Here is a 13,385-nt window from a genome sequence, read left to right on the forward strand (position 1 = left end):
TGCCGAAAATTAGCAAATTTGATTTTTTTCTGACAAAAAATTTATTAAAATATAAACAAAACCGTGTCCATGGTGTAAGTGAATAAAATAAAGACATAAATAACTACAGACAAGTTTTTATTGATATTTAATATGAAGTTCTCCCACTTGTGTCACAATAGCCATGGAAGCCATCGTCTCAGAGTAGTTTCTGTCAGGGTGGCTATCGGTGAAAGGGTTAATCTGCCAAGGGTGGAGAGGAGGGGACTGTATCATAACCCTTGGCTAGCCAAGATGGCTGACCTATTGATATTCCATGTTGACCTATAAGAGTATTTATTGGATAGACATAATGGAACCTTTTCTAATCTTTTCAACATTAAACCCACCTGTATATATATTAACACAACAGAAGTAGAGTAAAAAAGACATTTAATAAAAAAAGAGAAAATGTGGTGTTTATGATTCTTTGGTATATCTATGTCTGCCTCTAATTTGAGGAGGTAAAATCACAGCACCAGAACAGGGAACCTGTCCTGGTATCTGACATATACACTTTTTACTATCAGAACCAAGTCCAAATAATGCTGGATTCTTCTCATCTTTTGTTTCTTCTTCTTCTACTTCCTTTCTGTAAAAGAAAATAACTGTTACATAACATATCCAATGTAGATACTTTCACTATCTTTACTTTGTTTAGAGTAAAGTGAAACTAGATGAAGTATAAAAGTTGCATGGAATTCTTTTGGCAGTACATGCTTTTTATAACCAAACGTTCAACAATGTGTAAATGCATCAATTAGATTGTAGTTGAATTGTTGTGTGAATATTATAATAACAAAGAAAGAATATTACTTGAACTTTACATTCCATAACCCTGCTTATACAAAACACTTGTAATGAGCAAGGTGTATTGTGTGGAATCTGGCAATCATTTAGACTATGCAAGTTCATTAAACATTTATAGTTAATATAAGATAGCACAATGCAAATTCCTGTTTATGTACATCAAAGCACACTCGATTCACATGGTTAACATAGTTTATCCTACCAATGAATTTTCCTCTTTGCAAGAAATTCTAACTTGGGCTGTTTTCTGCTCTTTGGTTAGGTTGTTGTATCTTTGACACATTCCCCATTTCCATTCTCAATTTTATTAAAATTGGAAACAAAGTGGATAGTTGTAGAATTCACTATTGATTCATACATTTCTGTAAAATTATGCTCCATTAATTCAATGTTAGCTGTTAGAAATTTTGTGTTTCAAATGTTTGTGTTGCAGGTTGGATTCTATTCCAATGTAAAATATTTGATATTTGCATAGACTTTCCCATATGAAGAAATTGCATAGTTCACATTTTGCTATAAATATCCCCAGAAATCAGTCTGATATCAAACAAAATAAAAAAATTCACAACTACTCATGGAATGAAGTACTATTTTCAATATAAAAATAAGAGGATGTGGTATGCTTGCCAATGAGACAACTCTCCACCAGAGACCAAATGACTTAGAACTATACATTTGTAGGTCACCATACGGCCTTCAACAATGAGCAAAACCCATACAGCATAGTTAGCTATAAAAGGCCCAGAAATGACAAAGGTAAAACAATTCAAGCGAGAAAATTAATGGCCTGATTTATGTACAAAACAATTAACGAAAAAACAAATTTGATATACAATGTATACAGCAACAAAAGACAACCACTTAATTACAGGCTCCTGTCTTGGGACAGGCACATACAGAATGTGGCATGGTTAAACATGTTTGCTAGGGCAAAAGTTTTTATAATGAGAAAGTCTGTGTCTTGCTATATATATTACCCCCACAACCAATTTGGATAATAAATAGATGTAAGGGAGTAACTACACCTTATTTGAGATAATTCTTTCATGTTTTGCTCCATTTCTATGTACGTTTTAGGACATTGTTCACTTTTGTAATGAACTGAATCAGCAACAAACTAATATGTCTTAACACATAGATGTATACATTTGGAAGAGACACAAGTACAATAGTTGGTATTACCTGGATCACTTACCAGACACAGCCAAAATTCATCAACATTTTGTAAAAAGTTTAACTTCAATCCCAGAAATCAAAATTATTATAGCACTTACAAAACAGATGCCAAAAATCTATATGGCCTCAATTAATGATGTAGTTCAAAGGGAAAATCTCCCTGTATATTTGACTAAAATAGGGGTGATGACCTCTCACCAATGACCTTAATCTATACTTACTCTGTTTTACACAATGTACTTCTAATAAATGAATGAATTTCATCTTTTGAATGAGAATCAACATCAATAACTAATTTCTTTCCATTACCTGTAAAACAAAAATTATCAAAACCAATGATTGACAGACAGTTTGTTATTTTCATGATTTATATGTTTTTTATCCCATGAACATTTTATTATTTATGCGTTTTTATGAATCAAAGGTACCTGTATTGTTCACCTATAATCTCATCTTTGCTAGCCTAGGGTAACGATCTCAATTATAACCTTGACTGGCAAATATTAAGCAATATTCCTATTGTATAATATATATTCTTAGATTTTAACAAGGGAAGATAACTTTTCAGAATTTAACTTGAAATGACTAAATGTGTATACTGCCTATAAAATACTGGTATGTATTTATAATTAATATTCTGAAAATTGGCTCTTAATCCTTTGTATACTGTTATAAGGTGGAATAAATTCTCATTTAAGGAATATCCCTTCCAGATTTTATTTTTACACTATGTAATTAGCAACACAATGGGTGTCACAAGTGGAGCAGGTACAACTTTCTCTTCAGGAACACATAGGTTTATCCCTTGTTTCCTTTTAAAATGTTTTAGTTGTTTTTAAATTACCTGTCAAGTTTGAGTGAAGGATAATTCACTTCATAATTTATGAATTTAGTGTTGTTTTAGTGTTACGTGTAGAAAGAGATAGAATGATCAGCAAAAAATAGAATTTTAGTCATGAATTATATTCAAGTCTATAATGTTGGAGAATGGCCATTATTGAAGATGCACATAGACTCTGGTGAGCAACACAGGCTCTGTAAAGCCTCAAGTTCAAAGATGAGAGATCTAATCACCTATTGTATCATGCCTAATCACTTGATATGACCCATCGATGTATTTCTACAAGAGTAATATGGCACTAGGGGAGTAGAAATTGCTGACCCTACAAAGCACCTTACTCAATCTTTAGTTTCAGTGTAGTGTTTTCAATGTTTTCTTATGCTGTGGGGTTGTCTGTTTTTCTTCAACTTATGACTTTGTCATGGCTTTCTCTGCCTCTGTTAATAGAGGCAAATGATGTGTGAATAAATTACCATCACAAATGGTTTCAGTTGATGGAGCCTTTCTAAAGTCACTATTAAGTTGTTCTGATTTCCTAAAGCTGTAGAAGTTACAGAATCAATCATTAGCATACCCTGGTGTTAAAAGGAAACTTGAAATACTGTAAACCGGGTGATTTTCGCGCCGTCTTTATTTCGCGATTTATTAACACAATCTAAATTCGCGCCATTTTAAATTCGCGATTTTCTTGTGGCCTATATAAATATTTTCTTAAATGATTTCGAAAGTGAACAGTTTTACATGTATCGTAAATCAAGTGATAAAATCAATCAGAAAGCTTTCGTTTTTCGGTTCATTAATGTTAAAGGAGATTAAAAGTTGTGTAATGTTTGCTTGTAAAAACATATACACAATAACAGAAAAGAAGACCTAATTAAGAGTGAAATAAAATAAAATGCTGTCAGGATTAATGCTAATTAATCAATCTTTTGATCTGATCTATCTGCGTCGCAGATTCAACAAGGTAATACTTTTAAAACTGATTGACAGATGTCATTTACATATTTGTAAAGAGTGTTGTTTACATAACAATATCTGTAATGTCTGCTTATTTGAGATGTCTTCCATGTTGATACGATTAACTTGAGTTAAAGACATGATTTCTTACATTGCTTTTCATTTAAAAATACAGTTATGATATGAGGTACAGATCTTTTGTCTGTAAATTCGGTGTTATACAGTGGTCATCTACATCATTTCCTATTCATATACGTACATGTATGGTCTTCATCTTATGAATTGAGTTCCCTTGAAATTTTCGCGTTTCAATTATTACTGCGAAAATAGGGAAAATAAAACTGCCAGAAAATTTCCCTGTTTACAGTAATCAAAACCATAGAGTCTTTAAGCTACAATGAATCTTCTAAAAGACTGTTTCTACATTGGTCATAGTTGATCTAAATTTTGATAAATTTGTACTTAATATTTTTGGTGGATTTCTGACAAGTTTGATACCTCTCATGTATTACGATTTGTTAGAAAATTTACCTAGCATGTTTTAAACCATATCATAAATACAGATTTACTAAGACTAAAAAATTCAAACTCCATGGTTGACTCATTGGTATTCTCATTGGGCATTGTACCTACATGTATTTTATAAAATGATGTTGTGAATTCTAATTAAATTGTTTACCTTTATTAATTTGTATCAAATCATTTAAGAGTGTAAGGTACTCTGGATAATTTATAATCTAATTATTACATCCAAAGTCTGGTCAATTTTGTAACTAATCAACTGTAACATTTACAAGACGTTTGTTCACCTGTAATAAATATTCTATTGATTGACTGTATCAGAATATAATAAAAACAAGAGGCTGTCAGAGTGACAGCAAACCGGATTTTCCTGCAGAGGTCACACCCTGAACAGTTAAGCAAGTATGGACACAACATTTAAGCTTAAATCAGCTCTGAATTTGGATTGTGATTGAATATTTGACACAGCATAGGTTTGTGACAAAAAATGAATGTGTCAAAGAACTGAAAAATTTGAAATTGGACATTTACCTATTATGGTCCAATATCCAAAATCTTAATACATTGTTAGAATCAGCATCTCAAAGAACCCAAAGAATTCAATTTTTGATGAAATCAAACAAAAGTTTAATTTAGGACCCTTTGGACCTCAATGTGGACCAATTTGATAAAAGAACCTAAAATCCAAAATCTCTAAATACATGGTTAGATTCGGCATTTCAAAGAACCCCATAAATTCAATTTTTGTTGAAATCAAACAAAGTTTAATTTTTGACCCTGATTTGGAACAACTTGAAAACTGGGCCCAAAAAATCCAAAATTTAAATACAGGTTTAGATGTACAAATGTGTGTATTTAGATAATTGTAAAAATCTATTATACAAATTGTGTGTAGTATGTTCTGTATTTTCCTCCTTTAAAAAGAGCACTACAATGGGTCATTGTGTTAAGGTCTCTAAAGGAGGACATTTAACACACTGTATCGGTTCAGATTTAGTATGAGCTTTTGCCTACCCAGTTTCACAGCCTGGGACGGGTTAAAACAATAAGTACAATGCAATAAATTATAAAAACCAATTATATACACAATGAGGGACAAGGTCCCCCGGGTGCCACACAAATGCCATTGCAACGAACAGAAAACCGGTAAAGACATACTTAAATTCCTGAAACAAATTTGACAAAGCAATTTCAAAGATGTTGAAGAATTATCTCTGCAAATATGTCAACATCCGCTCTCAATGGCATGAACCAGCATTCCCGGTTGTAGTAAAAAAACCAGGATGGGTCTAAACAGAAAGATTTTGAAAACAGAAAATACTGTGTACCTTATATTACAATCAGCATGACTCTATCAGATGGCAATACGAATACTAAAAATTCAGACAAAAAAGGGGCTACAATTCAATCATTGACCCGCGATGTCACGGGTGTGTTCTAGTAGAAATTAATCTATCCATATACTTATTAATTACACCATTTCTGTTCAAAGGGAAATAACTCAAAATAAAAAAATCATATAATAAAAATCACTTTTGCCATTGAAAGGTCTACAACTCAACAAGGAGACCAGCTAAAATCATGAAAATTGAACTTGACCTTAATTTAGTCACAGGAAACAAGATATCTAAATTTGAAAAGATTTTGTCAAAGCGTTTTCATGTTAATGAACGGACACTGTTTAGCAGCTGCCCACCCGCCCCCGTACATCCCCAAATCAATAAAAATTAGACATCATTCAGGTAAAAAAATCATTTAACCATAACAATAGATTAGACACTTGTTTAAATGCATTTTGTTTTAACTGCAACCATTTCAGTATCCACAAAAATATTATTCATATATTTTGTTGCCCCTAAATCACAAAATTTCTCACCCAGGAAAAATACCCACTATATGGTAATATACATATTTAGATGTGGGGAATACTTTAAGCAAGTTGAAGCCATGTCTGTCTATCTAAGACAAAGCTTTATCTTGGTATCTTCTAACAAGTTAAAGCATTATTTTCTATCAAGAAATGTACTTACTGAAGAAAAACTGGAAAACAGGAGTTGGTGTCAAGTTCTTAAAGGTAACAAATTGAGTATGTGGATTTTTGTACAACAGTTGAGGTAGATGCCAAAACACAAAATCTCTGAAAAATAAAGAAACTTCATATTATCTGAGAAAAGCTATAAAATTTTGAGCAATGTTCTCCCCAGGATTTTTTTATAGCGCTGTGGTAAGCGCGCGATATTAGATTGATTCACCTTTCGCGTTTGCGACGTAATGTTACATTTACTTACAACTGCCATGTTGGTTATATTGTATAAAATAAAAAAAGACCTGCATTTTAGTATACATATATATATGAATTATTACAAATGAAAATAAGTTACATTTTTATTATATTAAGCTTTTAATTAAAATGCCTAGATAATTTTAAAAACTTGATTTCATTACTATCCCTCTCAATCTTTTCTTATAAGAGAGATTATGTACAATATAGCACAGTAGGTATACTTTTTCTCTTACTTTTAGTTGTTTAACTAAAAGTTAGTTTATATATTTTTCATTTACAGCTTCATAATTAACTGACACTAGTGTAATTTCCAATGGCCAAATTTGACTGTTTTCATTTCTGATGCCAAAACATAAAATCTCTGAAAAATAAAGAAACTTCATATTATCTGTCAGAGAAAAGCCATAAAATTTTGAGGAATATATTTTATGATAAATAAATCAATGGCCATCGCATATTGAAATTTATAAATAGATATTGATTGTTGGGTTACTGTTCTCAATTAGTTTGATACTAGACATGCTTGAATAAGATAAGACATACAATTATTTCAATTCTTTCAAAACGTCTTGATTTGTAAATAAAAAGTAAAATCACAAAAATACAAAACGTCGAGGAAAATTCAAAACAGAAAGTCCCTAATCAAATGGCAAAATCAAAAGCTCAAACACATCAAACGATGTATAAATTATACACTACAAAAACGATCGTTTACATGTCCCAGTTTAAAGTAACTGAAACAACTACAGATTTATATTTTTTACATTTTCTTAATTTATAAACATTTTTTCATGTCATGATTTCGATCTGAATGGCAAAGGGACCATTCATTTTTTTTATTCATGTTTGACTTTATAATTTCCAGAAAGAAGCATTGAAAATGCAATTTTTAAACAACAACAAAAATTATTAAATAACTTTTTTTTCAACATGTTTAAATTGGTGGTGTAATGTAATGTAATTTGAATCTTTGCAACCATTATAAAGAAGTACAGCTCATATATATATTCCCCTTCTTTTTCCTGTTTTGTGTGTTTAGCAGCCACAAATCAACATGATCAAATGTCTGATTTAGTCAACTTTGAGTTACAAAATGTACTCACAAAGTCAACTTAATGATTAAGCAATAGAAGGCAGGTGCTACCTGGTGAGTTCCAGGCATGCATATTTGTTTATGTTATCTGAATATTATCATATTTTTTTGTTATCAGCTATACGTGTACAATGTATACATACAAATTTCAAAATGATAATAAAATTTGTGGGAAATTGTAAGTTCTTCCGGTATAAAATTTGGGAAATCATATACTCTTTTATATAAAAATTTCTTGCCTTCTCACATAAGATTGCATAACAGGAATGCTTTAACGCTTTTCTTAGGGGATAGTGGTATGATATGACCTAAATGGACACTTCTTTTTTGGAGTTCACTTTTAAGCTTAGCCTTGATGAATTTAAGGGTAATCTTGGAAAAAGGTAAGGCTTTACATTTCCTGAGGGATACATTTTTCATTACCATGAAAAAAAAATCCTGAAACATTTATAATGAAAAAAATACTGTTTACGCTGAAATAATCACCAATGTCATAGCTACAATGTAGCTGAATATAGAGGGGCATATAAAGTTATAAACATGATTTTTTTTTTTTCAAGATATTTATTTTTTATTTGATCTCAAATTTATTATCATCTGTTAATTAATGTTCAAATAAATAATACAATAGGCCTGACTTATACATTGATGCAAAAACCACCTTCCAAGATAAAGGTCACGAACTTACAAGCATATCTTCATGTATTTATATTACCAAATCTGGTAACAATAAGGAATTCAACAGATTGATCACGTTTCTAAGGCTTTTCATCATTTCAGTGTATCCGACTGTTTGCAAATAAGTAAAGAATATTTACTGTCACAGTGCATATTTGCTTCAAGCTTGTGAGTTTTTTCTTTCATTTCAAATTAGGGCAACACACTTCCAATCAGCGAGGATATCCCTTAAAGAGCTAATCATATAAAAAAGAAGATGTGGTATGATTGCCAATGAGACAACTCTCCACAAGAGACCAAATGACACAGAAATTAACAACTATAGGTCACCGTACGGCCTTCAACAATGAGCAAAGCCCATACCGCACAGTCAGCTATAAAAGGACCTGAAATGACAATGTAAAACAATTCAAACGAAAAAACTAACGGCCTAATTTATGTACAAAAAATGAACGAAAAACAAATATGTAACACATAAACAAACGACAACCACTGAATTACAGGTTCCTGACTTGGGACAAATCAGGATGGGGTAGCACTATTCAGCTACTAGTATTAACCAAGTACCTGCCCCATAAAATGAAAACAAATGTTTTACAGAAGGAAAAAAAAAAAAAAAAACACAATCAATTTTCTAGACATTCATTCAACTGAGACAAAAATAAAAATTACAATGCTCCTCTGTGAACCTGCTGACCGGATCCGATATTGTAATTTAATGTCATAACTTGAATTTCACTTTTCAAATGCAGTGCACCATCTTGGAGATATTTCATTGTACGCCTAACAGGCGCTCTTCCTTTCATAAAAGGCATAACTGGCCTTTTTTAATTCTGTTACGAGTGTTTATAACATTTTTTTCTATTATTCTAAAAATTTTGTATTCTCCTTGAAACAGGAAGTTATTGGATTACGGTAATTGCCACAAAATATACATATTACAACATATAAAATTACATCTTAAGATAGAAAAGCGAATTATTATCAATGTTAAGAAGTAAGAAATTTTATATTTTCGCATTTTGAAAAAATATTTTGTCCTTTCAAAGCAGAAAATTAATTCTTCCCGTGCAATGCAAATGGTGAACTTTACGACATACAGACGACAAGAAAATGGTTTCAACAAGCGCACGTGTGTTATTGGCAGGGACAGTTTTTGCTATCAGCGCAATTTTGACTTTGCGCTATCTCATGAAAAAGACAAGAAAAAAGACAGGTCTTGGAATTCTTGTTTAATTTTTATTTTAACTGAAAATTATTCCTTGATTCTAATTCAAAGTTCCTTTTTGTCCTTGAAAATTTTGTGATGCCATTTCAAATTTCAAAAGGGAAAAGACATATATGCCTTGACATCTTTAATAGAGGATGGGAATGATGTACTCCTCATGGCGACATTCTTTATTTGTTTGGGTCACAACAAAGTTATAGTATAAGAAACAGTTAACTATACAAAAATTAAAAAGACGCGAAGACAAATTATTAAATTTTAGGCTCTTGTCTCCGTCTTGATGCTTAAAGTAAAGGTAGTGAAAGTGGTGTGTTTGACACTTGACAATAATACCCATACACGATGTTCCAATTTCTATTTAATGACATCAGGCTTCGGTTGACCTATGGCTGTGATCATAATTATGATCATTGGGGGAAATTAAGCGTGTCATGAGACATTTTAACATGGAAGATATTTACTTTTTTATGTCAATATTTTCCGGGTTGAAGCACGATTTGGAAGATCATGTACATGTATTACTGGCCTTGTCTAAGACCAGGTCCTCAAATATTGTATTGATTTTAAAATAAATAAGAAATCAAAAGTAGAATTCTTAAAATGCATATAATTTGAGATAAATAAATAAAAAAAAAAATCAGTTGGATCATGTGGATAGTGGGTTTTACAGTTAAAAAATTGACTACTTGTACTTGTTTGTTGTTATAGTTCTTATACACTCATATAACATGTGTAACATTCATCATTGTTCATATATACATACATTTGTACAAACTTTCAATTTAAACTGTAGGCATTACAGAATTCATAAACTTTGAAGTGATTCTCAAAATGCACATCTTTGAACATACATGTACGAGACATGTACCTAAATATATTTTAATATACACAAAACATTCACAGTATATATCAACAGATGAAGTATTTAACTCCAAAAAGTAAAATCTACATACTGTCGCCATGCAGCCCCTATAAATTCAACTATTAAAACTGAGCAATTAAAATATGTTGCAGGCATCCATTTAGAAAATGAATAGAAAGCATGGACTATGGTCAAATTGTTTTAAGTGATATTTTCAAACCCGTTTTTTTTTTATTCACTATGGATTGATTGGCAGATATAAGGATGCACCCCCCTTGTGTTGGCAAAAATGGTGTACCATATAGAGTATAATTAAACATGTTAAAATTTTGATTACTTTACCAGCTAGTCCGTCACTAATTATAAGACCACAAAAAAATTTGAGGTCGTATATTGGTATCACGTCCTTGTTGTCCAAAGGAGAAGGAAGGCTGGGATTGATTTTGGGGGTTATGGTCCCAACAGTTTAGGAATTAGGGGCCAAAAAAGGGGCCCAAATAAGCATTTTTCTAGTTTCCAGACAATAACTTGTGTTTTAGTGTATGAATCTCTCTGAAATTATACCACAAGTTCCCATACCACAAAGGAATGGTTAGGATTTACTTTGGGGGGTTATGGCTCAAACCATTTAGGAATTAGGGTAAAAAAGGGGGAAAACAAGGGTTTCCTGGTTAATGGACAATTAATACAATTTTAAAGCAGTGTAAGGGAGGTAATTCAAATACATTTAAAGAACAATGTTGTGTTTGTTTTAGATTACCTCCCTTACACTGCTTGTAAATCATATATAAAGAAATAATGTGTTGTCTCTAGTTGATTAGCTGGCAATTTATCTTTAGAAGTTACTTTTAATTAATATCAATTTTAGCTTTGGTTATGTATGTCATTTTCTATTTTAAGACTTTTATGATGTAGTTAAATGGGTAATTATGGTTGCAAACTCCATTAGAAATTTGAATAGAGATTATGACCATATCTTGAGGGAAAGACTTTTTTTTGGAAAAAAGGGAAAGGGGGGGAGGTGAAACAAAATTAAAATGGGGGGGTGGGGTATATAAGAAATTGTGGGAGGGGACAATTTTTTCTCGTTTCAGATTTAAGAAATTAAAAAGAAAATTTGTTCAAATATTTTTTTTTTTGCTAAAAAAAAAGGCCGGGAGTGGGGGTTCAATAAGCAACAGCATAGTGTATTGCACAAAAGCAAAAAAGTGGGTAAATTGTTTTTTTTGGGGGGCGGGTCAATTCGCAACAGCCAAGTGTATTGCACAAAAGCAAAAAAATTGAATATAAATTCAAAATTATATAACCAATTATAAGTTCTTTGACTACAGTAATTCTGTGTTAGAAACCTATTATGTGTCAAATATTTAATTACAATCCAAATTCAGACATGTATCAAGCGCGAATATTGTGTCCATTTTTGCCCCAACTGTTCAGGGTTGGACCTCTGCGGTTGTATCCAGCTGCGCTCAGCGAAGCAATTTATTTTTAACTTGTCATTCTATTTCCAATACATTCAAATTACCTTAACATGCTTAAGTCAAAAAACATGTTTATTCAATTAATATATTATCAATGATAATTAATTGTCTATTCAGTTCTTTTGATGTGGTGGTTTGAAAATGTTCATATAATTGTTTTTCATTTTTTTTGTCCCCGCCACAGTGGAGGGAACATTAAGTGTTACCCTTGTCTGTCCATACGTCTGTATGTCCATCCCAAAATTGGACTCAGTTCTCTAACTTTAGTTTGCCTCAACCAAATGTTATGAAACTTATACACAATGCTTATTACCACAAAACACAAGATTATGTTTGAATTTGGGTGGCACCACTTTTACAATTCTAGAGTAATGCCCCTTTACAAATGGAAAAATTGCTGAAATTTACGTTTCCGTTCTCTAACTTCAGTTTGCCTCAACCGAATGTTATGAAACATATACACAATGCTTATAACCTCAAAAATCACGTTAAGTTCAAATTCGTGTGGCTTCTCTTTTACTGTTCTTGAGAAATGTTCCTTTTATTACGTTTATGCAAGCGTGGGCATCATCTGTGTCCCATGGACACATTCTCCATTTATTCAATTTCATATTCATGATATTTTTATATGACCGCAAACATTTTTTGCGGTCGTTTATTGGTATGACGTTGGCGTCTTCGTTGTCGTCGTCCGAAGACACATTGGTTTTTGCACAATAACTTTAGTTTAAGTGAATGGATCTCTATGAAATTTTACCATATGGTTCAATACCACAAAAGGAAGGTTGGGATTGATTTTGAGGGTTATGGTACCAAAAGTAAAGGAATAAGGGGCCAAAAATAAGCATTTTTCTAGTTTCCAGACAATAACTTTTGGAACGGTGTATGGATCTCTCTGAAATTATACCACAAGTTTCCATACCACAAAGGGATGGTTAGGATTTGCTTTAGGGGGTTATGGCTCAAACTGTTTAGGAATTAAGGGCAAAAAAGGGGGAAAAACAAGGGTGTCCTGGTTAATGGACAAATACTTTAGTACAAAACATAATTTAAAGCAGTGTAAGGGGGGTAATTCAAATACATCATTTGAATTACTCCCTTACACTTCTTTTAAATTATGTATAAAGTAATGGTTAATGAACAATTAAGACAATTTAAAAGCAGTGTAAGGGAGGTAATCCAAATACAACGTTTTGATTACCTCCTTTGCACTGCTTTTAAATTATATTTAAAGAAATGCATATTAAGGAAGACCAGTAAAAATATCTGCAAATGTTGCATCTTTTTTTTTTACAAAAAAATCCATATGAAAGATTTGACTCCATATTTTAAATTCTATTATAAAATAGATTAAGTTAGCACTATGGTAAATTTAAATGGGTAATTCTGGTTGCAAACTCCATTGGAAATTTGAATTGAGATTATGACCATATCT

At 31.7% G+C, this 13,385-nt stretch overlaps 2 protein-coding genes across 3 annotated transcripts in view; one reads left to right on the plus strand and one right to left on the minus strand.

Moving 5' to 3' along the window:
• Positions 1 to 394: 394 nt before the first annotated feature.
• On the minus strand, positions 395 to 9,311 carry LOC127726927 (probable 28S ribosomal protein S25, mitochondrial). The gene is made up of 4 exons (XM_052234315.1): positions 9,052 to 9,311; positions 6,355 to 6,461; positions 2,226 to 2,313; positions 395 to 610 (listed from the first exon to the last, which is right to left on the minus strand). The coding sequence occupies exons 1-4, from the start codon at positions 9,192 to 9,194 to the stop codon at positions 439 to 441; spliced, it is 510 nt and encodes a 169-aa protein (XP_052090275.1). The 5' UTR covers positions 9,195 to 9,311; the 3' UTR covers positions 395 to 438.
• A 153-nt stretch (positions 9,312 to 9,464) lies between these two features.
• Positions 9,465 to 13,385, plus strand: part of LOC127726921 (armadillo repeat-containing X-linked protein 4-like) — a 40,193-nt gene continuing 36,272 nt past the window's right edge. For both annotated transcript variants that reach the window (XM_052234308.1, XM_052234307.1), the window contains exon 1: positions 9,465 to 9,595. In XM_052234308.1, coding sequence (XP_052090268.1) covers positions 9,493 to 9,595 — 103 coding nt within the window. In that variant the 5' untranslated portion in view covers positions 9,465 to 9,492. The remainder of the gene's footprint in view (positions 9,596 to 13,385) is intronic.

This window comes from Mytilus californianus, unplaced genomic scaffold (genome assembly GCF_021869535.1).
Source record: "Mytilus californianus isolate M0D057914Y unplaced genomic scaffold, xbMytCali1.0.p SCAF_19, whole genome shotgun sequence".
Classification (NCBI taxonomy): domain Eukaryota; kingdom Metazoa; phylum Mollusca; class Bivalvia; order Mytilida; family Mytilidae; genus Mytilus; species Mytilus californianus.

Excerpts from the sequence above, each read along its gene's own strand:
- LOC127726927 (XM_052234315.1), bottom strand. The coding sequence starts at position 9,194 with ATGCCTTTTATGAAAGGAAGAGCGCCTGTTAGGCGTACAATGAAATAT. Across the intron at positions 2,314-6,354 it reads TGTTTTCCAGTTTTTCTTCA|GTAATGGAAAGAAATTAGTT; the intron begins GTAAGTACATTT and ends TTTGTTTTACAG. Across the intron at positions 611-2,225 it reads AGTACATTGTGTAAAACAGA|AAAGGAAGTAGAAGAAGAAG; the intron begins GTAAGTATAGAT and ends TTTCTTTTACAG.